We start from the raw sequence: 26,924 nt of genomic DNA, 5'->3' as shown, positions 1-26,924 counted from the left end.
CTCGAAGCGAGCAGTTTTTTACGCGTAATTCGGTTCTTTCTCTGTACCCTATAAGAGGAGTAATAGTCACAATGGACAGAGAGGGCTCCATGGAGAGTCTTAGTTTTGAAAGGTGCAGGGTAGATGTCGTGACAGTATTAGGGACACTGGCAGTAATTGGGACATTTACCCTAGTTTCGAAATTTGAGAACATCGGTATTAAGTGGATAGTCTCGCGAGGGTTGCGAGTGAACCGGCCCACATCTGTTTTGCAACCAAACTCCGAGGGGAATCTCGTCGGACTAGGCAGCCCGCATAGTCGTAACCGAGAACGACACGAAAATCTGGCCCGATTTCTCCGGTTTCTTACATCTTTCTGCTTTCGACTTTCCATTTCGCTTCTTCTTGTGCTCGACGACCCGAGCCTCGGCAACAAAAGCGGAGAGGCAACAAAGTACAGTCTCCTCTCGATTATTGTCCTGTAAATTGTCTGAATGTAAGTTCTATAGCCTCCCGTAATGGTGGGGATAACGCCTGGACAATAATCGTGTAGAACAATGAGACGATAATTGAGAAGAGTCTGTAATATCTATATTATTATGACTATCGCACGTTGAACGAAACTCGACGTATTTCCGTTCGCTGGATAAAAGAGGCAAACGACCGAAAGAAGAAGTTCAGACGAACCACGGATTCGTTGTTGCACGATAGTTTTTTTTTTTTTATTTGGAATTGGAAGCACACCGTCTAGGTTTCGCGATTTGTCATCGTCAGAACAGAATAGAAAAGGCTTGCACGACGTGGCCACATTACATACATCCACGGGTTCTTGACGTTAAGCTCAGATCCGAAACTCTGAAGACAATCGGAGAGAATGTGCTCGGTGTTATTGGACGTAACCGAGAAACTGTAGAAGCCCGTAAAAGGTGTTAAATTGTTCTATGAAGGTGACAGCCGTAGGCGGTAGAATGTCCATTTTTTCGAGCCTGTTGAGAAAATCGTGCAACCACGGAATACCCGTGGTCGATAAGAATCTCCATAACAATCGCAACCCTTCCGACGCGACGTTTTCCATTCCCCCGAGAATTAAATTTTGCGTATCGGTCACAGATTTCTGTAAGAATTCCACGGGATGCACGATCGCTCTCGGCACACCCAACAACGCTCCCCCTAGCCACGTCAGCGTGCTTCGTCGTTTCTTGTCGGATGGGTGTCCCTCGATTTGGTTCTTCATCGTCGAGAACCATTCTTGCAACCGATCGATCGAGATTTCGCTGGGATCCAACACGAATCTCTGAATTTCCCCTACCAGTCCCGGCGCCGATCGCCGCAGTCTTGCAGAGGTGTCGATCGTGTCCACGCTCCATGAGTAAAACGGATTCCATCGTCGGAATGTTGCCTGGATTCTCGAAATAAGTTGCCGAATCGCTTGAATCATCGCTCCGATCACTTTTCTGGGTAATTTAAGGATCCCAGACGCGATATTTAGCGGGAGGGTCGTCAGATTCGTGTTTTGGGCGTCGTTTCTCTTGATCCTTGAGACAGAGCGTGTCCTGTTTTGGATTGGCTGTTCGCTCACGTGATTGGCATTGGAGGTGTCTGACACCACGAGTGTGGTACCAGTCTCTGAAAATATCGCAGCTGATGAAGATATATGTTCGAAGAATTCGGAGTATATGCCATTAGCTATTTGGGTAAATGTGCTTCTCCACGAAGGAAGTTTCCGCTCGAGGTTGATATGGATAACGTACCTTCGGTCGGGGATGCGGTAGGAACAGCGTCGCAGCGTGTCGGCGATCCGCAGAGCCCGTAAAGGACTGCTGCGATCGCCAGGATCGTCCAACAGCGGTTCATAGAGATGTGTCGAAGGGATCAAACGCCCGTTCCAAGTCGCCGATCGTCGTTTACGCAGTTTCGTCGACGGTCGCCTAGTTTTCTTTGACCGATAGATTGGTATCGGGGCAATTTTACCGTTTCCCGTCCTCCCCGGTGAACCGATAAGAAGGAACGTCGGCCACAATGGTTTGCGTCGTGGAACCGCATAACACGACAATGGTAAAAACAACGCACCGCGGTTGTTATCGATGTTAATTCGCGACCGTATTTCAGCGCCAGATAGCCGCGTGAATCGATCGAGACCTTGCTCGTCGGTTGTTTTCCCTCGTATCTCGTGCCAAATTTTTCCCGGTACCGTGCATCCTCGTTAGCCCTTATCGTTGGGTCTCGCGATATGCTCGTTACGGTCGAACGATACTGGGAATCGTCGCGACTCGTCGGCTCGTCGATTCCGTTCAGTTTCGTTTCATTTCGTTACGTTCTGTTCCGTTCCATTTCGCTCGGTTCAGGTTTTAGGTTGCGATTTACTTCACCGTTCCGTTCCATTTCGCTCGGTTCCGGTTTTAGGTTGCGATTTACTTCACCGTTCCGTTCCATTTCGTTCGATTCAGGTTTTAGGTTGCGATTTACTTCACCGTTCTGTTCCGTTCCATTCCATTTCGTTCGATTCAGGTTTTAGGTCGCGATTTACATCACCGTTTCGTTTCGTTCTGTTCCGTTTGGTTCAGGTTTCAGGTCGTGGTTTGCATCACCGTTTCGTTTCATTTCGCTTTATTCCGTTCCATTTCGTTCGATTCAGGTTTTAGGTAGCAATTTACATTACGCGACACGTAATTTCCGGAAAATTTCCGATACGACGACACGATAACGATAGTCCTTGAACGACGTAGACATGAAGCTCGCGACGGAGAATAGAAATTCACCGGTTCGTTTGTTCGGTGAATTCGAACGACGAGCCTTCTATCGAACGGAGAAGAGTAAACGTTGTTGCGCGCCGATGTCGTGAATTATCTGCGAACAAAAAGGGATAATGATCGATCGATCGGTGATCGTGAGCAGGGATAGTCGAGCACGGTAGAAAAAAAAAAAAAAGAGGATAAACACCGTGCCAGAGGGAAACAATGTTTGTCGAGATACGACAAATATCAGGAGGCGCTCGGTCAATGGTGGATGGCAAGAGGAACCGTATCGTGGAAATCACGACGGTGGTCACGATTCGGTCGCGAACGCTCCGAAAATCGATACGTTCACGGTACAACGTTTTGTTGTGCTTCTGACGCTTCGATTCGGGCTAGGCAACTATCGGATTTGCGAAACAAATACATTATCCGCCCATTTCATCTAATCTGAATTTCGTTGTCGTGCGATTTCACGAATCGCGATTAACGGATTTATGTGCTACTTTTGTGGCCCCGAATCATCAGTCGAGCCTTGATTTCAAACTGGCGCGCGCCCGTTGAAACGACGTATGCCCCGCCGAAGGATAGATCGGACGCAAATTCATATGTGTCGACGAAGACTTCGAACGTGGTTGTTGCTGATAGTTTGCTTCTCGAAAGGCGTTACGTTATCAGAAACGGCCGACGGGGAACCCTTTCTGATAAGGCCTCTCTACGTTTACGAGAGTCTGATCAGGGGAGTGCACGACTACTTCAACAGCACCTGCATCATACTATTCCACGACTCGGCGAATCCGATTGAAACGAAAGGTGAGAGAAACAGCTACAGGGTAATGTCCCGATTACTGCCACTTTAAAACTTATATTTCGAAGGATATCCTAAAGCCTAGCATAAATCTACGGAAAATAAAAGATTTTAATTTTAACGAAGCCCTAGTGAATGTCATCTGTCACAATATTTGACGCTCAAATTGCACTTTCATTGTTCAAAATTAATTTTTAAATACTTTAAATTCTGTTTTGTTATGTAAATCGGAGTACCAATTTAGTACTAAAATTTGTTGCACCCTAAGGACTTCCTACCGCTTGATAAAATTATTTCAAATACTGAAATAAATGTTAAACCGAATGTTAATGTGGCAATAAATGTCAGTAACTCTCAGACCAAGGAGGTCTCTTCGTTACATCACATTTTCCCCTAGAGGAACCGAGTTTGCGCAATTTTTCATACGTTACATTTTTATTAAATAAAGTAAATAAAGTGGCAGTCTATTAGGGACACTGGCAGTAATTGGAACATTTACCTTAGAGTGATCGAGTTCGAGACATGATTGTGAGAACCTAAACGGAACCATGAGCGTCGATAGTGTTGCACAAACAAGAATGCTTTCAGGTTTGCAGGAAATGGACGGACTGTTGGCCCTGCAGAAGTATTTCAGCGGAACTCTTAGCATACGAACCGCAATCATGGATTTTCGAATGTTCAAGAGCCGAGTACGTTCGTAGAGCTCGTTGGTGCGTTATTTTTTCTGTTTAACCGACTGCTCGGGGATAATATTCTCGTTTCAGGTCGGGAAAAGCTACCATTCGATCAAGAGGCCATTGTTCGTTCTGTTAAACGATCTTGATGACATCAAGGATCAATTCAGTATGGTAAATTCCGTTGGCGAAGTAGAGCGTGCCGGGTCTGTGTGTGCCCAATGTGCCAAAATTGTGCCCAACTCTGTCTGACAGATTAGATAAACATAGATAATTTTACTTTCCATACTTTTCCGAAACTCTTATTTTTCCCTTTCTATAAGATACCAAGTCCTGTCTTATACAAGAACATAAAAAATAGTGAAGGGAAATTTAGAAATGTGTACCTGGTTGCCTGCACAAGGGGTAAATATCCGAGAGTACAGCCGATGATCCGTTGAAATCCAACAGGTCTCCGAGTGGATCGCGATGGCATATCCCACGTGGTTGCTGTTTTTGCGAAACACCACCAGATTCGAGGACTTTCTGTCGAAGGTTCACGTACCGTTCGATTGCGTTCTGATGGTCGCTCAGCCGGAGAACAACGAGAGCAATGGCGAAGTGATCAGGGACGTCTATCGAATAGGCAGAGAGGAGGATCTTAGGTGGATGAAATTCGGCGAGTGGGATGAGAACCAAGGGTTCAGGGGGCCACGACTGGGACTCTACCAACGCAGGCACGATCTTTACGGGCGCAACATCAGAGTTGTTTCTATTCAAGTGAGACACATATATCATAAATAAGTGCACACTTATGCATACCTACACTATGACTTTCCTGTGGGCTAGGTACACTACTAAGATTACTTGCTTAGAAATATGGTACACCTATGTCAGATTCCTTCGGAGCTCGATTTGTTTGCAGGATCCTCCGGTCTCGCGGATTCTTCGGGACAAGACGAATCGTACGGCGGTCGGTATCGCTGGCTTCTTCGGCGAAGTTATTCAGCTGCTACGAGAAGGAATGAACTGCACGTAAGTGAGCGAAAGGCGATCGCAATCAAAGATATAGCGTTAGCCAGAAACCTGACCGACCCTAAAGTTTATGTGTTTCGGTAGCCTAATCCTGTCATTTGATACCCTTAAGTTGTAAAAACTCTGCTCAACCATCGTCAGGGGCGTACGTCAACTTGGGATCGGCTTTTCCGTTTTCATGTAATTAAATTAATAATTTAGGTGCTCGACTTTAAATTAACATTCTGTACATACGTTTATCCATCCCGGCCGTTTTTCGTCCTCTTCCCGTCTTCGATTTCCGGTTCTGTTTCGGCACTCCTTTTGACGCCACGTCGCCGAATTTCTTTCAGCTGTTTCTCCGTCTCCCTTCGGAAGTACTCGTCCTCCCGGGCGGCCGATCTCTCCTCAAAAACGTCTCTTTTCCGCCCGTCGCCGCTTCGTCGTCGTCTCTCGTAATAGAAACTACGACGCGTCGCGTCGTCTCTGCACCGGATGTACGCCGAACGAGTTCTGGATCCTAACCCGCGTAGCATATTGCGTTTGGATCTCGATGACAAGATCACGGTGACGGCAGATCCGTCACCGTGAATCGTTGCGCGCGTTCTTCGTGGCCGTCGTGTCGTCTTGAAAAAAAAAAATGGACGATCGTAGTCGGATCGAGCAAAACACTAATGCCTGGTTCAGACCACGGACTTCTATCGAAACGTAAAATACCGGTATTATACCGGTATTTTCGGTTGAACCTTCGCCCTATATAAGCCCTACCCTTATTTCAGTTTTCGGTAATATATCGGTTTCGGTATAGGTTTGATGGCTAATACCGATATCAAAATCATACCGGTTTAAGTCCGGTAATTTAGTAAGTTACCGTGTGCGGACACTAAAATTTATTCGATTGGTTTAATGAAAAAATTTAGTCGAGCAAATCCATTCCGTTGGATTTTTCTGGTCGAGTAGGATTCCCCCACCACTCAATAATTACTATAGTAACTAATTATGCATATTCGGATGCATCTTTTTACTCGACTATATTAGTATAATAACCAAAATGTTGTCCCACGGCCGTGAAATTGTTTGCTGCGCGACAGGTGAAGAACCACGACGATCTGTTCGATGACGATGATTTTAGGTTTAGCTACAGCGAGGTCAGATCATGGGGCGTGCGTCTATCGAATGGCACGTGGACGGGTTCCATGAGGATGCTGGTGGAAAACGAGGCGGATCTCGCGGCCACCGAGTTGATGATGACGTCCGATAGATTGGACGCTGTAAGATTCACTACACCCGTCTACTCGACCAAGTAAGAATTCGTAAAAAGTACTACAGTACCTACCACATGATTCCGGAGTTACTGAAATTTATGCCAAATTAACATTTGGTTTAACATTTACTTCAGTATTAGAAATAATTTTATCAAGCGGTAGGAAGACCTCAGGATACAACAAATTTTAGTACTAAATTGGGACTCCCATTTACATATAAAAATATAGAAATAAATGTTAAATCGAATGTTAATTTTGTTATACATTTCAATAATTCCCGAAACCAAATCGCAGGAAGTCCTTCCTCTACGTCACTTTTTTCCTGAGTTTGCTCGCGAGGGTACGTGCTTGAAAAGTTTTGATTGACGAGCTAAAATTTTCCTCCCAGATGCCGCGTGTACATCAAGAGGCCGGACACGACGGCAGTCAAGTGGAACGCCTATTTGGCACCATTCGCCCCCAGCACATGGAACGCGATTGCGTTAACGATCGTCATCGCGAGCCTCGCGATAGCGTCGATCGACGCGTGCTTCAACGTAACCGGATGGTTAGCGTCTTCGAGAGACTCACAGACACCGTCATTCACATTTTCTGAGGTGGTGTTCGGCATTTTCGGGGCGTTCTGCAGCCAAGGTTCGTACAGTTCCCGATTCCGTCCTATTCAACGGTCGAAAGAGCAATGAGAATTCTCTGAGAGTCGAGAAATCCCTCAGGCATGGAATTGTCGTCGTTGGATCCGATACGACTGGTGCACCTGAGCGTTCATATGACAGCCGTGGTGGTGTTGGCGGCATACTCGGCCGCCCTGATCAGCTACCTCGCCGTTAAAACGTTCGCGATGCCGTTCACCACGATGGAGGGTATGCTGGCGGACGGTAGCTATCGGTTCGCCGTGGTTAAAGATTCGGCCGACTATAGCTTCTTTCAGGTAGGTGAACGATTTTCAGATCCGCTTCGTTCAGATTTAACATTAGGACCCTTGAAGAACACCGAACTATAAATGATTTGACCTTTTTGTATAAAATCGTAAATAGTAAAACTGAATAGCTTCCTGTTACTTGAAATGCCAAATTTCAATGTATATCAACGTGTAAACTCAGCTTCCACTGGGGGAAAAGGCGGTGGCCTTGTACCACTTGATAAATTTATTTCAAGTAATGAAATAAATGTTAAAACGAATGTTAATTTGGCGTAAGTTTCAGTAATTCCCGATACCAAGTTGTAGGAGGCCCTTCCCCGACGCCATTTTTAGCCTTCGAAACACTATATATATATATGTAACATTCGGCATTTTATCGCCTCGTAAACATGGGTGAATACCCGTATATAAATTAAACTAAAAATAAAACACCATTGCATTACGATTCGTTTCTCGGCAGAATACCAGTGACCGTGTGCTCACCGTTATGTTCGACGAGTTGTTGACTGGCGAGACCGAGCTTCCGTTCAATTATCTTGACGGATTGCGAAGCGTTTGTCGAAAGAGCAAGTACGCGTTCATGACGCTGGACAATATGGCGTCGGTGCTGCAAGGTAGGGTCGACTGCGCGTTGGAGCCCCTCGATCCGATGGTCCAGGCAACCATAGCAATGGCGGTACCGGCCCAGAGTCCTTACCGAGGCATCATCGACACCAAGTGAGTCGAAAGTCGTGCTCAATCATTCCCCTTACCTCATTTCGCTCTTATATCGCTGTTTCAGTATCCTGTTGCTGCGTGACAGCGGGATCCTCCAGAGGTTGCTCAAGACGGAGTGGGCGACAAACTCAAAGAAGGTAATCGTTGTTTTAATTTTGTTCAACGTATGATCGGAACCGTCGACAATTTCTATTTCAGTCGAAATCCGGCTGGTCATCAGTCGAGCTCGAGGACGCGGCGCCGTTGCTGGTGTTCCTGCTTTTCACGTTCTTCCTAGCCTGTCTGGGACTCTTCGTCGAGAGGCTAATCCATCGAAAGCGCGGCAACGAAGCCCCCCCGACGATCTCGGAAGATATCCGTCGCGCCTCTGTCGGAGCGACGGCGAACCGCAAGCGATCCGTCGCCTTTCGACGATCTTTCGGCCCGAACTTTAACGGTCGACGTTCCGTCGTTCGAACCGTTCGAACGTAAACAAACGAAACAGTGTTTCGCGTGTGTCCGGACGAGGCAATCGTCGCAACGAAGCTGCAGATTGCCTCGTCCCGAACGGGAACTAAAAACACAAGTCGATCGAACGAACGAACAGTAATTCGGATTGTTGGTGGTTACTTGCGTGCACGATGTCGATCGTGCGGCGGAAATTAGCCTCCGCGAAAGCCCCGGCATCGTCGAAGAACCTTCCGTTGCCGAGCGGGAAGGAAAACGAGCGTATTTTCGTGCGAACGACCGCGTCCGCGACCGGTGAAAAGCCGAATAAAACCGTTCCACGAAAACGCGCTGCTTTGTTCACGGGCGACGATCGAAAAAGACCGCTCGGAGAGGCGAACGCGCGAGCATGCGAGAGCATCGCGAAGAAGACGCTGTTTCACGTTCACTGCGACGAGAACAACGACCCGCCGAGACATGGTGCAGCATCACAGGAAGAATCGAGGCCACGATTGCAACGGCGACTGTGCTGCGGTTCGAGCTTGGATCCGGTGAATTCTGAGAATCTCGTCGTCCCCTCGAAAACTTCCAGAATTGAAATCGGACGTAAACAGGTACGCGCGACGACTTTTCTTCCGTACTATTGATCCTGCGGCGAGTGATCGGAACAATAGCTGCCATTTCTGGCGAAACCGGAAATGACATACCCTCGCGAGCAAACTCGACTTCCGCTAGGGGAAAAAGCCGTGTAAGGATAAGGACCTCCTACTGCTTGATGAATTTATTTAGCGAAGGGCGTCCTACCACTTGGTATCGGGAATTACTGAAATTTATGCCAAATTAACATTCGATTTAATATTTATTTCAGTACTTGAAATAAATTTACGAAGTGGTAGGAGATCTTTATCTTACGATACTTTCTTCCCCTAGTGGAAGCTGAATTTGCACGTCAGTCTACAAGCGGATAAGTGTGTCATTTGCTACTTCTTTAAAAAAGTTGGCCGTCCCTGGTCGCTGAACTTGCCACCGAAACCCTTAAAGGCGTGAAAGATCCGAACCCCTGCTATTTTTACGAAGTCCCTATAGCTCGTCGAGGCATTAGGTATACATTCGAGCGCTGAGAATGTTTCTCGACGCGTAATACGGTCGTTGGCCTTCAGCCCATCTTGGATGTTCCGGGGACACACAGATTACTGAATAAACGGGCGTTGAACGACGACATCCAGAAAGATGGAAGGCATTTGGCATCGAAGATTCCTCGTCGAGTCAGGTAAGCGCGTGCCATCTCTGTTATTTTTGAAATATGTGTTTGTCGTTGGTAAACAATTGTTGTTTGCAGATCAACTTCCTGTACCGTGGACAAGTCAAAGTTCCGATCGTCGAGCACGACCGACGTTAGAATCGTGTCACAGCAGAAACCACAGAACACGCGAGTGTCGTTTAAACCTGTGCCGACCGTTGCGCGAGCGAATTGCCTGTTAAGGTCTGGAACACCGCTCCCTCAAGCGCGAACGAAATTCAGTGATGCCAATATCAGAAGAAATAGGTGAGTTTTGCGAGAATAGAACGAGTTTAGGTATCCTCGAATCGTCTGTTTGCTCTGTTGCGGTTAGGGATGCAAGGGATAACGTGAACAAGCATGATTCGATCCAGTTGGGATCACCGGTGGACAGAGAGACCCAATCGCGAGCCAACAGCACGAGGCTCACGCTGAACAATGCCGTGTTACCGGATTTAACGGAATCGCCAGTCGTTCCTTTGAAGGTAAGCTTAGTAAGTGTTTTGCGAAATCATGTCACCGTTTGAACGACGGACTATTCAAGTCGATAGTTCCCCGACCGGAGTGCGTGACCGCGAATACCTACTTAGTCAACAAGGAACCAGCTGTCAGATCATCGAATAAGGTACACGCGTTTCCCAGCGAGTTGCTCTGCCATGCGGAGTATCACAACGAAATGCCTGGCGTCGAGCGGGAAAGGGAGGAACGAGCCCCTCGGCTGTCGGCGAACTTTCTGAGGGTGTACATGAACACCGAACAGAGAAAGCTCGTCGTAATGTTCCTGATCAGTATGGGGGTAAGCTAGACACAAGAATTCGTTGGTCAGATCGATTGTTAATGACTAGACTGCGGATTTTATGCATTTGTAGCCTATAGAACTCTGTGAAATAGAATAAAAGACAAAACTTTCATCGGATTCAATGAGTTTTCTATTTTAGTCTGAACCCAATAAGATACTTAAGAGAAAAAATAAATTTCTATATTTGCGCCTGTCTTCATAAATTATTTTAGAAAATGTTATTTTGCATAAAAATCCGCAGCCCATTAATGACTAATGACGATGAATCGTTAATCGACGCGATTGCCCGTAGACGCACTGCTGCTATCCTTCTTGCATCATTTATCAAGCAGTGAAGTTGTTCGACGCTGCGATGGACAAAATCCGAGCGGAGACAAAGTATATTCAGCTGACGGCGCTGGCGAGCCTGTGGATTGCGCTGAAAAGGCAAGAAACACTGAACAAAATACCTACGGTGAGCAAGCGAGCAGTTATAACTAGACTGCGGATTTTATGCATTTATATCCAATAGGGCTTTGTGTAATGCAATAGGGAAAAAAGTGTTTTCTACTTTATTCTGAACACAATAAGATATTTCAAAGAAAGAAATTCTTACCTTTGCTGTTGTCTTAAAAAATTACTTCAAAAAATGTCATTTTGCATAAAAATCCGCATTCTAGTTATAACGATCGCGCAACTGTCGTTTTTCGGATTACACATCGCGTGGTTCACTCCGTTTTATTCTCATTTGCAGGCCACGAAGATGATAGCGCTCGCCAAGGATCTCTACGCTGGACGGGAGGATCTACTGATAGATTACGAGAGTAAAATTCTACGAGCTCTGAACTTTAACGTCGTTTTCCCCGATGCGTACTCTTTGTATAGGTACCATCTGATCAACTACTATCGCGTCGATGTTCCCGAGAAAACGTTCGCGTTTCTCTGCCATGCGGGCGGTTACGTGGTAAACACGGCTCTCTCTTCTCTTTACACTCTACCCAATCGTTTCGCCATTACCGGAACGGGAATTCGAAGCGTTACCTAATCTCGAACACGTTTTCCAGATCGACATCACGCTGCTGGACAAACAGTTTTGTCACATGTCGCCGGCATTGATCGCCGTAACGGCGGCCGAGCTGGTTCTTGGTCTCGTTTTGGACGATATTCCACGGTGGCTTTTTTGGAGAGGTCTGCTTTACGCCGCCGGGAATTCCTCGAACGACAGGTCAGTGTTTCGTTTCGTTTTCCGTGTCGTAATCGCTTTTACCTTCCGAGGTGAATATAACATGTTTATCCCCGTTGACGGCGTTGCACGGCGCAACAGGTTCCAGGATGAAGAAATCGACCGGTGTCGGGTCAGGATGCTCCGTTCCATTTTGAAATCCGGCAAAAAGTACAACGGTTTCGACGCGGTGTATAAAAAGTACAGTCGCAGTAGATACGGTCGGATATCGGAACAATTTTTCAAGCGGGCCACCGAGTTATCGCAGATCGAAACCTTCGATCCCTAAAGAATCGCGCGTCGTGATCCGTCGGGTATGTTTCATTCTATAATATTCAAGATATTGCTCACGGTGCTTAGTGGGTAGCGATACTGTAGAAATAAAGGCAACTGGTTACGTTACGTTTGCGGTGCAGTTTTATTTTACCTATGCACAAACAAAGCTCGAGGTTGCGCTCTTTCGACGTTTCGCGCATCGCTGTGTCCGTCATTTAACTTTAAACCGCCGCGTAGTTTCGCTGCGTTTCCTGCCATTCGTTCCACTTATCCCAGGACTTGTCCACCGACGTCAGTCCCTTCGCGTCGTCCTGAAATTGGATACATTTCAGAGGACGATTCACGTTTCGTTCGAACAAGATCTCGACTTTATAGGTATGTGTACATACCCTGAAGAGAGAGTTCGACAGGCCGCCCCAAGTGCCGAACAGATGCAGCAGATCCGGTCGTTTCGAGTACAACGAGCTGGCTGCGAGCGTGCCGTGGGTCAGTTCTTCCAGAGCGTTAACACTTTTACTAGCGGAACTGACGACCACGCGGGGTGGTTCCACTCCCAAATTGCATCGTTGCCATTCCTCGACGGGCGCCTGACCGCCGTCCGGGCAGAGAAGCACATAGTCCGTGCTCTTGGCTTCCCCGGCTCGACGGACGTTCGTCGAAGATTCTTTCTCTTTTTCGTCTGGAAGAAAGCGGGCACCGCGTCACGGAGTGTCTCAGGACAATTTTCGGCGAATCGCGAACGCATCGTACTCACCGAGGCTCGACAGCGCGGTCAATGGCAAGAATGCCACGTCTCCTTTGTCAGCCGTCAAGCATCTGAAAAGAATCGCGATCAATATTTTCAAATTTCGATCGAATCGTTGCGAACACGAGTTTTTCGACTCACGCAAGAGCTCCTGCTCCGCCTCGGAAAGCTTCCGCCTCGGTAGGTTTACACTTGGTAGCCTCCCGAATACGATCGTCGTTCGCCGCGGCGCTACCGACGCATTGCTGGCATAGTTTGGAGTCAACTGGCGCGCCTGGTGCGCAAGATCCTCCGAAGAACTCGGCCATCTCGTCCTCGGAGCTTATCAAGCCCTTCTCCTTCAACACGTGCACTGGTGCCGTCCAGCCGGCGAAGTCCCCCTTGTATCCGCTGTGACAGGACCGTTTGCCCCGCAAACCGGCTAAAACGGACACCCTCACATGGAATTAATCGTGAACAGGACTGATCCAAGAACGAATCCGACTGGTCTGGCCACTCACCAAGTCCATTGATCGAAGAGGATTTCTTGATCACTGCGACCGCTGGTCTCTCGCCGAGCTTCGTCGCACCAGGCCCGTATGTTTCTGCGATAATCGGCGACGCGTTGAATTCTCTGATCGCTCGCAGCACCGAGCCACCTTCGAGCACAACCAGATCGGTCCTATCCTCTTTGAGAGCATTCAAGCACGCGTCCTGTGTCTTTTCGAGCCCGCACTCCAACTTTGGCCGAACGTCCCTGAGCGGAGAAACAAGATACAATGTAGATAAAGTTGCCGTTTTTGTCGGTCGATGGAGTCAAGACAAATGAACCGAGATACGTGATGTTGGTTATTACCTCGAGAACGCGGCACGACAGAGAGCACGGCACTTGTCGAGCGCGGGTTCGCTCCAGACGCACCATCGTGCCAGCTTGCCAACCGCTCCGGAATTTCTCTCGATCACGTCCAAGTACTTTGCGTTCTTCAGATGGTCCTTCGGTGATACGACCGGTGCCGGAACGGCCAATGTTTTCTTGTCCAACAACATGATGTCTTTCCACCAATCCGCCATCTCCTCTTCCCCGAGTTTACCAAGATCGGTCAATTCCTACAGTCGCGTGTTCGCGTAATTGTGAGTGAAGGAGCGAAAAGACGAGAATCCTAGTGATTATATATACCTTTTGTAACGCTTGAACGTCGCCGGTGTTGGTCGCGATGTTGTTGGTCATGTAACCTTGCCAAGGTCTAGCCGCCCAGGTGCACGGTTTCGTGGTAGCGTCGATCGGCACTTTGCTGCCGTCCGGGCAGAAGTATCGGAAATCGGCGGGATTCTCCGCGGTGGGAACAGCAGGTGTCACGCCGACCGGCAGCCCGAAGAATCGTTTCACGTAAATCACCTTGGTCCAGGCGACCTGGCCGCCATTATGGGCGAGACACCTCAGCGCGCCCTCGTAGCCCGAGTATATATCCGGATAGTCGCAGACATCCGGTTTCTCGCAAAGGGCGCACATGTTCGAGTACGTTTCCTCTGGAGGGGATACGTGGAAAGAGGGGAAGTTGAGTAAAATTTTGAGAAATGGAAAACAATTCCATCGTATGTTTATAGTGCCTTCCCGAGTTGTAGTGACTTCGTAAAAACAGTTTGGGTCCTTTATGCCTTTAACACTAGAACTACCGATGATAAACGTATATCTACGATAAATTAACTATTTCTTCAGTTTCACATTACAATCAAAGTTGTGAAAAGTTTGAGAATGATGTTGTTGTAACATTTGAATCGTTAATATAAGAATATACTAACCAGTCGGTTTGATTGCTTTGGTAGTTCTAGTGTTAAATATTTTAGTGGCAGGTCAAACGCCCAGGGATGGTTAGTGTATTATATTTTACGCGTGGTGGTTGTTGGGGCCTTAGAGGTATATGTGTACCAAAAGATAAATATAGATCTGTTATCCTCTTAATCTTCATCGGTCTATACAGATAGCAAAGATTTACAAGGTAACATACCAAATTGACAATCGCTAATTTTGATGCAACTCTGTCAGATTATAGTTCTCTTAAAAATGTGTGAACTATATTCTGTCGAATATCTCGGAAACAATTAGATAGAAAAACGGTATAAATTGCAATATTGTGTGTTTTTTCATAAGGAATCTAGCTATATGATTAAATTTCCAGAATAGTCAATTTTTTTAAACAATACGTTTATAATGATAAGAACAGCTAAAAAAAAAGTGTCAAATATTTTTATGGCAACTACAATTTCACAGTTGCATCAAATTCGGTGATTGTCAATTCGATATGTTCCCTTGTTAGAGTCGAGTGCTTACTAAGACGTCGGTTGATCGCCGGATCCGGTGACCAGGTGCCGACCAGGCAGCCTTTCGAGAATAGGGAGCTCAACGCGCGCAGCTCGTTCTCGCGCGCCGAGTATTGGGGATCGTGAAGATTGCTCAGTATTCCCATTGCTGTGAGCTTGGTGATCGGTATTTTGTAGCCGACATTCCGACCGACACCAGTGTGGCAGGACTTGAGACCACGCAATCCCTGCACGTTGTTTATGTCCAGGTCCTTGTGGATCACTGCCACAGCTTCGTATCGATAGGTGGCATCCGGTTCCTCCTTCGTCCTCACCTGATTCGTACATAAAGAATCGTTAATGGTGAGTAGAGATGACGTAAACTGCTACAGTAAATCCTCGACAAGTGTTTGAAGGCTCCTCACTGAGAAGGAGAGGTCCCTAGGTGTAACGTTGACCTTTTTAATGAGGTTTGACACAATGATAGAGCTTGGAATTTTGAAATAATAATGTTGAATAATATTTGTTTCAGCTACATACGGCTATTAGTTTATGAAATATTCAATGTTCAGTACTGAGGAGCCTTCGAACACTCATCGAGGATTTACTGTACTTGTAAGCAGGGACATCTACCGAAACTTAAAATCTGGTGTTTTCGGTTGTACCTTCACCCTATATAACCCTATATGTATAAGCCCTACCCTTATAGGAACCGAAAAAATACCGGTATTTTACCGGTAATTCATTTTCAAATCATATTAAATATGTGTTTCTTTAAAGATCCAGAATTAAAATCAAAGTGAGAAAATTCACTGAAGATAAAACACCGTGATAGCACATGACGCCTTGAAGACGGCTTAGACCTAAAATAGTCGTAAAATCGACTTCTTCAAGGCGTCATGTGCTATCTGGGCAATCACGAACACGAATGTAAATTAAATTAAATCACGACCATGATCGTGATTCTGCGATCACTGTGATAAATCATTGTTAGTAGTGATTTTATACACCATCACTGATGAGTACGACAGAGACGCGACGAGATTCTCACACCTGTTCGACGATGCTGTAACCGGCCTTCGCGGCCAGCTCTTTGTTCTTCGTCGCCAGATACATATCCTCTGGATCGACGGCTACCACATCAGCTTCCTTCTTTCCGACCTTTTCGATACACTCGAAACGATCGCGACCGGAAACGCACGTCACCGGTATACCCTTGAGAGCCGAATCCTTTATCATATCCGCGCATTCTTGCCAATAAACGTCCGGAACGCAAATCGTGACTGATCGTGGAAAAGAAATTATATTAATATACAATGTAATTTTTTTCCTCCGGGAAGTGGGTCGAAGAAATCAGAGAGAGGCAAATTCCTTATCTAGATAAAAAATTTCGAATAACAAATAAAAGATGCAGCAAAGTATTCGTCGTTTCTCATTGATCAAATGTGAAAATTCCAGTTTTTACAATAAAATGATGTATCTCCTTGAATCAGTAGACCATTGACAAACAATTTCTTAATCTTATTCACTATTTAATAATCGATATAACGATCTCAGACTGTTTTTCGCTATGTATTATTTGAATAAAATTCTACCCAACTCTGGAAGAAATACATTGGATGAAGGGTCTATTCTTATACCTCGTTGGTGCCTATACTTACAAACTTTGTTGGATGGAGGATCGTGGACCTCCACCCCGGCGACGACGGACTCAACCAAGAGGAATATGGCCAACAGAGCGGCGAACGAGCCGCTGATCGCGGACCTCATGGCTTCAAGTTCGGAGATCCCGGAACAACACGAAACTACGCGTCAAATTGATCCGAGTACGTGTACCAAACAGAAAATCGATCGTGAACGAGACTCGCTAGGTGCGTGTTGCCTTGCGAATATAAACATTAACGCCGGTTACCAGCTGCGTTCTCTTTATATACATCTAGCCGCGACTCGTTTCCGTCGCATCTCGCCTCGCCCACCTGGAGGGAGAAACGAGAGACATAAAGAGAGAGAAAGAGCGAAATGTTTCTCAAGGAGAAGATTGAATTGACCTTATCGCACGATTATCGTCTCTTTTCCTTCTTTCGCTGCGCACCGTTCCTTCAGATGGCACCTTCGGACTGCGTCACACGTCGCTGCGTGCTTATTCCTCCTTTTCCTTGTTTTTTTTTTTGCGAAACGCCTATTTTTAACTTTCGTTTTACAAGCCCGTGGATCGGGGAATGCAGATCGTTTTACGATTGGTCGAGCCGAGAAGACGCGGGTATGCGACATGACTACAAACGATTTCGTCTGTGATTCCCCGTGTGTCAAGGTCGAGAGAAGAGGCGAAGTGATGCGCCTGGCAGAATCTTTTACGAGTCGACGAAAACAAGCTTCGATAACGGCACTGATGACTGACCTCTACCCTCGGGACGCCTACCGATATCATCGCGAGTGTTCGTGTCACGGGAAATCCAACGTACATACTAGATTGCGCGGTGAGATGATAAGGGGAAATTCCCCCATTGATAGGCGCGTCGTAATCGAACAACAACGATTATTGTCGCGGTTGTCACCTACGAACCCTTCATTACCTCGATGGTTTTTCCATGTACACACATGAGGAAACTCGGCTTCCACAAGGGAAAAAAGTGGCGTAGAAGGGCCTCCTAACACTTGGTAAATTGATTTCACGTACTAAAATAAATGTTAAATCGAACGTTAATTTTTTTTCAAAACTCTCAGTTTTCCCTTCCTCTAATATATCAAGTGCTGTTTTAGACAAGAAAATAAAAAATTCTGAAACCAAATTTAGAAATGGGTACCTGGGTACCCGGTTGCCTACACAAGGGTTAAACTTTCAGCCTCAAAGTAGGGTACGTTCGGAGCTTGGAAATCTCCAGTCGACTCTCGAGAGTCATCAGTTCGTTAAAATTCTCGCGGACCGCTCGCGCGAGATTCGCTTTCCTCGTGATCGCTCGCATCTTGTTCCTGCGAAACGCTACGGCCTTCACGCGAAAAGGTTCACGAATCGCGGCAATCAATCGAGCCTTTTCAGTCTTTGTCTCCTCGATTCTTCGACTCAAATGCGAATTCTTCCTTCGCCAGGCCCGTGCCTCGTTCGCGATCTGCATTGATTTTACTCTTTCCTTCTTCACAGTTTCCTCGAGTTCCAAAATCGAAAATAATAATAATACTAATAATAATAATAAAAAATAGTCAAAATCACGATTCCGTTTCTACGTTTCTCGCCAGATCGCCGTTGTGCCCTTTACCGATTCGCTTACCGTTTGTCGCAACCGGAAGTTCCTTTCCACGATTTCGATCATCTCATTGGACGCTGTTCCCTGCGCGCAACGATACCCACACTCTCGCGCAATTTTCGTTGCCTGCACAAACGAATCGAAACAAGAAGAAACGATAATTATTTGGAGAACCGTATTCCGATAAGCAGGGCCGTTCCTGAGTTGTTGGCCATCCATGAATTTAATCCACTAAATATAGTACTATCATATGCTATTTTGGGCTGTCCATAAAGATAGTTCCTTCTCGTATACGAGTACTGTTACAAACATTACATGTATAATTAATTTGATTAAATTCTGTTCGACTAAAATTTGCATAATCATTAGAAAACTTATGATTATTATTCTTACTAGTCGAAGTTTTACATGTAATAAACTATATGCGGCCGCCCAGGTGCGAGGGCACCTTCTGTACCCCGCCAGGAACGGCCTTGCGGACAAGCTTGACAAAATATCGTGCAACCTTGGCGGCCATTAGATCCTTCAAACGCGTCTGCAGATCTTCCATAGTGCGTTCGAGACACGCCCGTCGATATTCTTCTCGAGACACGGTCCTTTCGAGGTTTATTGAACGGCGAAGCTCGAACATTTTTCGTCGACCAGCCGCAGCGATCGCCTCGGCTGTATCAATTAATTCACGCCGCGGAATCAAAACAGTTTCAGCCCAGTCGGAAGTGACGTTGCCACGGGGCTGTTCCCGTAACTGTTCCGTCTTGAGGAGCAAATGAACTTCCTGATCGGCGATCAGATCGGTCAGAGACTCGTCGAGTTGTTGCATCGTCTCCTTGGAACGGTTCACCGACGCTCGACCGATCGAGCACATCTTCCGATGGAACGCTAGACTCTGTTCCGCTTCGGCCAGTTCGATTGCGCAGATTCTCGCCTGCGCAGAATTCCTTACTTCCTTTGGAGAAATGGTCACTGGACAATTTACCCTACGATACCCAAGGGGGAGGGGGCTCCTCGAACCCACACGTCGAATAGCGTTAAATTATTTATTTATTTATTTACGGGTTACTTCTATTAGAATACAAGAGAAAAAAATGAAAATATGTGTTGATTCAGTATTAATTCTTTATATTTAGTATATAAAACTATTTTTTTAAGCGAAGGAGATGTTAAATAATATGATGCTTCAAACTGGCACGATTTTTAGGTTAAAAAACACCTAAAATTATTGTATAAAGTTACGTTATAACTTTAAGGTGGCAGTAATTGGGACATCTATCCTACCTTGATCTCCGCCTCGATTTTCAGTCGTCTTTGCACGCACACCGAACGCCAATCCTCAGCCTCCATACGAGAGGGTAAACTGTCTGGGATCGCGTCCAGATTGTTCATGGCCCTCAAATAATCGACCCAATCGCGTGGCAAAAGCTCGGAACCCCGTTGCTCGAGTACACAGTCGGCGAGTTCGCCGAGAAAGGCGAGCGACGTGCCGCAGCAAGCCGTTACCGTCCTCGGCCTCTTGCGATAGTGCCGCAACAGCTGTTCCGCTATCGGCTGCTGCTTCGAGTCGCGTAAATCCGCTCGATACTTTTCCTCGAGTAATTTGTCCCGCTTTCGTAAAGCTTCGTACCGATTTCGAAGCTCGATCACACCTGCCTCGAAGAGTTCACACTCCGCAACGAGATTCCGCGACCTTGTCACCGCTGGTGTCAGTTCCAGCTCGATTATTCGCCGGATTTTGCGTCTATTCCGAGCGATTTGCCGATGCTGGAGGATCGTTCGCGACTCGGACAATCGTTCCAGCAATACCGATCGTTCGACACAAATCTTTTCTGCGGCGAGATCGTCCAACTGGTCGTCGAACGTTTTTGCGCGACACCAAAATTCCTCTGGAACCGAAAATGGGATTGAGATTACTTTTCTTTTTTGCGTTTTTATCGACTAGGAGAAATAATGGCGAACCTTTTGCACGCTCGATCGTTGCTTCCAGCGTGGATCTGTACGCGAGTCGATCGTCGTCCCGCGACGCCCGTAGTCTTCTCTCGTACGCTTCGATCGTCTCGATGTCCTCTCGCGAATAACGTGACGGATCTTTATGGGCCAGACAGACCGGCGGCAACGGGACGCTTCTCATCGCCTTCTCCTTCAACCTGGAAGGTTTGATAGTGACTGAAGATGGTGGCCAGATTCCCCAGGAAAAACTTTTTCCTCGGCAAGTAAAAATTAATTAAGCAGACTTGTAGGTCTGCAACGCAGATGTTTTATTGCCCTTTTGTCTAAGGACACGGTCACTCGAAACCCTCGATTTTAGCAGAGGAAAGTTTTCTTTTGTTTGAAATAAAAAATTTCCTCTCACGGTTCTGTCAGCTACATATCCAAGGCTGTACCATTCGCTGAAAATTACCCAACTTCGAGGACACCGTCCATCATCTGTTCGAGTGCCCTCCGACGAAACGAGTGATCGTTCTCGACAGCCTCTTCTTCCTCCTCGTGCAGAGAATCTGGCAGGTCCTCCTCAAAGCTCTCGTCGGTGATCATTGTATCTTTTCTACGCCACAGTGAAGCGTCCAATAGCTCCGTGCTCGCGTCCACGCCGTACATTTTCATCAGTTCCCCAGCGCAACGTCGTGTCTGGTTAGCGTGCTCGATTGCCGTCTTCGTCTCACTCTCTTTCGCGGCTCGTAGCTCCTCGAATCGTTCGTTGAATCGCATCTGCGGGAACATAATCAACGGGTTAGATCCGGTTGGTCCGGTTAGTCTTGGTCAGGTCTGGATCGAAGTCGACGATTTCGCGCGATCATCTCGATTCACCTTGGCAACGCGTTCCCGGCCGTCCGCGAGGATATTAGCTTCGAGTACTTCTACGTATCCGAGACAGGAGTAGAATGGATTTCGCGGTGTCTTCGCGTCGAATGGTTCAAAATGCATCGCTTCCAACCTGAAAACCGATACAGAATCCGCTCGATTATTGTCCTCGCCAGAACAATAATCTTGTAAGGAGAAATGCTTCACACCCTCGTAAATTCATTTTTTGCACGAAGCCCAAGCCTCGGTCATTTCCTTCTCCGTGTTCAATTTACCTAGATACCATGTCTCTCGTTTGCTCGGTGAATCGACACCAAGATCGTAGATCTGCGTCCCGCTGTGTTACCCCGACCAGAGGGTAGTTGGTAACCTTTGTTTCGCCGCTGCAAACGGACACGATGTTTCTCGGTGGACTGATCAGTGGTTTGAGGAATCGTTCACGCAAATAACAAATCGCCCGATTGTTACTAGTGATCCGCTGGTCGGCGATCTCCCGTAACTGTTCCTCCGCCGATCTGCCGGCTGCCAACTTGCGTTCTCGAGCCGCCTGATCGAGATCGAACGCGTGGATCGGTAGCTTGGCGATCGGTGATTCGGTTTCGTTTGAATCGAGCAGCGCCTTTACCTGTGCCCGTGAATACGCGATTCCCGATAACATGTTTATTAGAAACATTATGCGTTAAGTTTTGTACTTATATGTGGAATAAAAGATTAATTTTAAATAATACTGTTACGTGTTACCCGATAGGTAGCACGTATTGTATAATGTTAAAGCGAGAGACTTCGTAAACAGAAGGTAGAACAGAAAAGACGTGTCAAGATAAGTACGATGGGAGTTATGCCGCGTCCACGCAACAATACCATTTATTTTTCCAGGACGTTGTTTCATTTTATGAAAATAAAAATGGAGAAGCATTGTTTTCGAATGACAATTGTTAAAAAACTATGTATATATACTTGTAGATATAAAAGTAAAGACTGCATATCAAATTTTTAATTAAATAATAATTAAATTAATACCCAGGAACGGCCCTGATCGTTACTCACCCGACGTCTCAGTCCGTTGAAATCATCGATGATCGCGAGCCGCGTCGAAAGGATTCGCTTCTCTTCCGCGTCGTTCCGTTCGCGAATTATGCTCTCTATCCACGTTTCACTCGACCGATCTACCTGTTCCTCGTTCCCAACGAGTCCTTGAATAGACACTTGATCCACGATCCAACAAGGAAAACTGCTCGACGTGTCTGGAAGATCTATGGTTTCAGTGGGAATGCGTTTCGCGTTCAATTCGACCAGCCTACGGCGAGATTCGGCAATATTAGTTGATAAGAAACTTAATAGGAAGAGTGAACGTAAACGATTCATTCTATTATAGTCAAAGAGGAAATTGGGGTAACCTAGTGGCCGCCAAATCCCCGTTTCGGCCAAGGTAAATGATCGTGTCGCCAACGAGTACTACGTTTCGAGTGCCTCCATCGCTTCCGTGATGGCCCACGAACACCATGGAAACATGCCTTGGATTAGCCTCGTCTCGGACGACGATCGAACCGTCGTATCCACACGTCAGCAACCACGAGCAACAGCCTGTCTTACCGCGGTGTACGTCGATTTCGATGTTTCTCGCGCGATGGATGGTTGGAAGAACGTCGAAGAGCGCCGCCTCTCGATAATCTGGTGGCTGCTCGTAAACCGTAGATATATTTGTTTATTTATGTATTTAATTAACAGGCAATCAATCCTTTGGGATACAGGGTGTCCCAAAATAGCATCGACTCTCGGAAATGAGGGGTTCCTGGGTAGATTTGAAACAACTTTTTCCTTAGTGAAAATGTTACCCGAGGCTTTGTTAAGGAGATATTAACGAAAAACACCGACCAATCAGAGAACTTTTTCACTAAGTAAAAATCTGTTACCATCAGCTCGATTCGATGCAACTGCCTCGAGAGATACGGTACAGCCAGGATCCTCGCGCGACTACCCCTCCCTTCGCCACAGAAACTCTCGTAGGAAGCAGCTAGATTTATCGTGTGGTCTGGTATCGGGCACTCGCGAAATTCTCCGTTGAAACGGCACGAGAACACCCCGATCTCGTCTCCGGCTCGAGAATGACCCCTATCGTCTGCGAGGAGAACCAAAGCTTTTGCTTCGCCATACGTCTCCGTTTCGTAAATCAGAAAATCGACCACCTATCGGAGAAAAATAATCGATGACACAGACTGTACAGACTCATCTCGATTATTGTCCCGAAATTGAGTCCGCACAGGGACAATAATCTTGTAGGGAGAAATACTTAAGACCCTCGTAAATTTTTAGACCTTCGTACCTGTCGTCCGACGTTGAACGCAGCCGCGACGTTTACGTTGTCTGGGCCGTTATCGGTCAACGGCCCGAGGAGAAACAATCTACCGAGTCGGGAAGCCCCGACCCCGAGTAAACGTCCTCCCTCCGAGAACTTGAGTCTGTCCAGCGGTTCCCTCTGCAAATGAACGCAGTTCACGATTCTCGGGGATGACGGTGTCGATGCTTCGACGATCACGCAGTTACCAGCGACGCTGCATGTGGCCAGAATAGGCAACGAGGGATGCGAGACCAGACGCGTGACTGAAACCGAAAGAACCGCGACGAACGCGTCTATTCACCGCTGATTTCGCTCTTTACTTTCGTTAGAACATAAAGTGTCGTTAGTGACACCCCCGTTTATCCTTATCGTCTGTGTTAATAAAAAGGATATTAAATAATAATAATAATAGTAATACTACTACTACTAAGAATAATAGTAACAATAATAAATTTTATAAGTTGCCTAAATGCCTACTGAGCCTACTGTTATCTTCAGTCGACCGACCTTTGCCGTGATGCTTCAGCAAGAGTCGGTTCATCGGAGAGACAACGTTTCCAGTAGCTGTGTCGACGATGACCAATCGACCCGTGGGCCTCGACAAGGCTCCCAAGTACGAGCCTGGTAAACGAGCTATCATCGCGTAGTCGTTATCCCATCTGGTGATCAATTCAAATCGAGGCACACAATCCCGTGACGGCCCAATTATCGCGTACATCTCGCCGTTTTCCGCGAGAAGGACGATCTTGTCATCTCGCGGATGACTTACCATCCGATTCGGATACGACGACAACGAAATCGTCCAAATCGGCCGCCAATTCTCCTCCCGATCGGTCGTTCGTTTCTTGAAAAACTAGGAACACGCGAGACGAATGACTCGGTTGGATGACGAGCGATTCAATCGGCATGTACACCCAAAAGAAAATTCAGCATCCGCTAGGGGAACAAATGGCGTAGAACAAGAAGCTCCTACCACTTGGTAAATTATTTCAAGTACTGAAATAAATGTTAGGTAAATATTTAGAATGCAATTTCAATTGAACAAATGTTAAACCGAATGTTAATTTTCCAGAAATTTCAATAATTCCCGAAACCAAGTGGTAGGACGTCCTTCCCCTACGCCACATTTTTCCAAAATGGCGGATGGTACTATCTTGGTATTTATCACAAGGCCGACTCCAAACCCACCCAAGTGGCATAACCAATGCAACCCTACCCAGATAGCACATGACGGCTTAAAGGCGTCTTATATGTAAAATAGCTGTAAAATGGACGTCTTCAAGGCGTCATGTGCTATCTAGGTACAGTTTTGACGTCATTACTTTACTTTCCCCCACTAGCATGACAGTATACTCCGCCATTTTCCCTTGAAAACCCTCAATCTGGTCACGCTGATTGGGTGTACCGTTGCTCGAATTTCCGCGTTCGTTTCATCGGACGGAGCGACGACAAGCATCGCGCCGCCTCTGTGAGCCACCAGCACAGGCTTCCTTCGTGGTCGAACTAACGATTCTATGATCCTTCGAACCCGTTGTTCTCGAGTCTCGTCCAAGTCCAACTCCACGGTCGAAACGTTACCGAGTCGATCGCAGACAAGCAACGTTCCTCCGGTGGACCAGGAGAGGGAGACTGGCTCGAGATCCGAAATGGTATTGGTCTCGACGGGAAACAGTCGGACGATCTTCGAGCAGATTAAAAGACGATAAATGGAAACTGTGGGCCTATTATTCGGCGAGTGCCGTGCTACTAAAAGTGGCGAATCCGGCGAACATCTGCGAAAAAAACGAATAAACGTTCAAGTTCGGTGGACCGAATTGTTGTGGCTGTCGTAGGGGAAGGGGGCATGATGGGTAAACTATGGAAAAATGCAAATAAAGTAATAATGGTACCTCTTGTTCTTTCCTTTTGTTTCTAACGTGAAATATCATTAAGTGTAATTCTATTACAATAAGTTCTTTCTATTATAAGAATGTATATTGGACAAACGTACGCCCGTCTCAATAAACTATTATTATTATTATTGTTACTCACGTTAATATCAGGTGATCATGGCTCATCATAGTCACATCTATCGTCGTCATCCATTCGCCAGTTTTCCAGTGCCACACGACAATACGAAAATCGGGAAAGATCGTTTGGCCGAGCAGGTATTCGGTGCCAGCGAACGCGCAACACGCGTAACCGTTCGCCTCTTCGCTCCGAGCGCATCTTGCGATTCTTCGGATCGATGGGTACACGAATATCAAGATTCTCGGATTCGACTTCCTCTCCACCAGGGAGAAAATCGGTGCGATCTGTCGCAGGGGGAAATATCCAGTTCGATTTTCTCTGTCTGCAGGGCCGTTCCTGGATTGTTGACTGCCGAGGTGCAAAAACAGTATTGCCACCCTTGTTAATTTAATATTATTTAATCAAGAATTTGACATGCAGTCTTTACTTTTATATCTGTAAGTATATATACATAGTTAATATATAACAATCCCTTAGGCACCTTTTGCACCTCCGCCAGGAACGGCCCTGTCTGTCTGTCAAAATTCCAGCGAAATTGAAAAAAGTTTGCTCTTTTATACCGATAGTCCAGCGACGCAGGAAGCGCCGTCTCCTCTCTCTCGACCTTCGAATCTCTCGATACGTGTCTCTCCGGTGATCCAGTCGAAGAAACGTGCGTACACGCCCGACACGGTCGCGATCGCGTCCCTTCCGACGAACGCGACGTCCCGACATTTTCCAAAGCTTGCCCATCTGTGGAAACAAGGAAACTCAAGGAAACCATCGACTTACAGAACATACAGGTGTAACGTGCGTACGATGTTTCGACGTTCGTGAATCGCATCGTACCGCCAACACCCACCGAATTATTTAATTATTATTATTTATTTATTACTGTAAACGGGCACTGTACTTTAATGTAATAGTTTACCATTTTTGTCGACTTGTCGAAGAACAATTTTCTCACCGATTTCGATGATTTTTGAATATGTTGTAGAAATCGACATTCTGAAGAACTTTTTCCTTTCAATAGGTTTTACCCGATGGTCGTTGTTTGTTAAAAAGTTATTAATAAAAAAAAAATATTTGTCCGTATATTCATGCTGGCAATAAATAGAAACGGAATGCAATGAACAAACGTGTTAGCCAAGTCACTATCCAGTGTGAACAACGCACCCAAAACAGGGAAGTAGTGGTACTGACAGTTTTCTACGGATATCTACACATTTTCGTGAAAGGAAAAAATTGTTTAGAATATTGATTCTTGAAATCTGTGGAGGAATCGTTATTCGACGAAGAAGACAATACATAGTCGGCTGTAGAGACTGGACTAACGTATCGAATTGTTCAGGAACCACCGTTAATGCCTGGAAGGTCGTTGTCGATTTCCCCGGTTGCTGGGAAACCTAACATAGCTACCCGATCGATGCAAACATTTCTGTGGATAACACGAAAACGTTTCCCTTTCG

At 46.4% G+C, this 26,924-nt stretch overlaps 5 protein-coding genes across 5 annotated transcripts; 2 read left to right on the top strand and 3 right to left on the bottom strand.

Moving 5' to 3' along the window:
• Positions 1-506: 506 nt before the first annotated feature.
• LOC107189229 lies at positions 507-1,869 on the bottom strand. The gene is made up of 2 exons (XM_015577713.1): positions 1,731-1,869; positions 507-1,605 (listed from the first exon to the last, which is right to left on the bottom strand). Exons 1-2 carry the CDS (start codon positions 1,831-1,833, stop codon positions 866-868), a joined length of 843 nt encoding a protein of 280 aa, XP_015433199.1. The 5' UTR covers positions 1,834-1,869; the 3' UTR covers positions 507-865.
• Positions 1,870-3,319: 1,450 nt separating this feature from the next.
• On the top strand, positions 3,320-8,558 carry LOC107189150 (probable glutamate receptor). The gene is made up of 11 exons (XM_015577625.1): positions 3,320-3,524; positions 4,108-4,208; positions 4,284-4,367; positions 4,644-4,952; positions 5,098-5,207; positions 6,319-6,489; positions 6,840-7,084; positions 7,165-7,379; positions 7,831-8,087; positions 8,152-8,224; positions 8,286-8,558. The coding sequence occupies exons 1-11, from the start codon at positions 3,320-3,322 to the stop codon at positions 8,556-8,558; spliced, it is 2,043 nt and encodes a 680-aa protein (XP_015433111.1).
• LOC107189249 lies at positions 8,541-12,194 on the top strand. The gene is made up of 9 exons (XM_015577737.1): positions 8,541-9,127; positions 9,674-9,783; positions 9,853-10,059; positions 10,127-10,277; positions 10,337-10,588; positions 10,884-11,045; positions 11,325-11,534; positions 11,635-11,795; positions 11,895-12,194. The coding sequence occupies exons 1-9, from the start codon at positions 8,708-8,710 to the stop codon at positions 12,079-12,081; spliced, it is 1,860 nt and encodes a 619-aa protein (XP_015433223.1). The 5' UTR covers positions 8,541-8,707; the 3' UTR covers positions 12,082-12,194.
• Positions 12,192-16,970, bottom strand: LOC107189248 (transferrin). The gene is made up of 10 exons (XM_015577735.1): positions 16,752-16,970; positions 16,144-16,373; positions 15,122-15,425; positions 13,970-14,319; positions 13,649-13,899; positions 13,314-13,549; positions 12,955-13,234; positions 12,823-12,884; positions 12,458-12,747; positions 12,192-12,379 (listed from the first exon to the last, which is right to left on the bottom strand). The coding sequence occupies exons 1-10, from the start codon at positions 16,858-16,860 to the stop codon at positions 12,290-12,292; spliced, it is 2,202 nt and encodes a 733-aa protein (XP_015433221.1). The 5' UTR covers positions 16,861-16,970; the 3' UTR covers positions 12,192-12,289.
• A 951-nt stretch (positions 16,971-17,921) lies between these two features.
• LOC107189149 lies at positions 17,922-26,299 on the bottom strand. The gene is made up of 16 exons (XM_015577624.1): positions 26,274-26,299; positions 26,037-26,208; positions 25,498-25,760; positions 23,974-24,125; positions 23,452-23,729; positions 23,042-23,314; positions 22,526-22,806; positions 22,176-22,425; positions 21,404-21,753; positions 21,135-21,261; positions 20,728-21,035; positions 20,286-20,473; positions 19,608-20,212; positions 18,838-19,278; positions 18,357-18,458; positions 17,922-18,233 (listed from the first exon to the last, which is right to left on the bottom strand). Exons 1-16 carry the CDS (start codon positions 26,297-26,299, stop codon positions 17,922-17,924), a joined length of 4,128 nt encoding a protein of 1,375 aa, XP_015433110.1.
• Between the last annotated feature and the right edge of the window lie 625 nt (positions 26,300-26,924).

The sequence above is a fragment of the Dufourea novaeangliae genome, unplaced genomic scaffold (genome assembly GCF_001272555.1).
Source record: "Dufourea novaeangliae isolate 0120121106 unplaced genomic scaffold, ASM127255v1 scaffold146, whole genome shotgun sequence".
Lineage (NCBI taxonomy): Eukaryota > Metazoa > Arthropoda > Insecta > Hymenoptera > Halictidae > Dufourea > Dufourea novaeangliae.
Note: the sequence above shows the minus strand (reverse complement) of the source record. Positions and strands in the feature narration are given on the sequence as shown.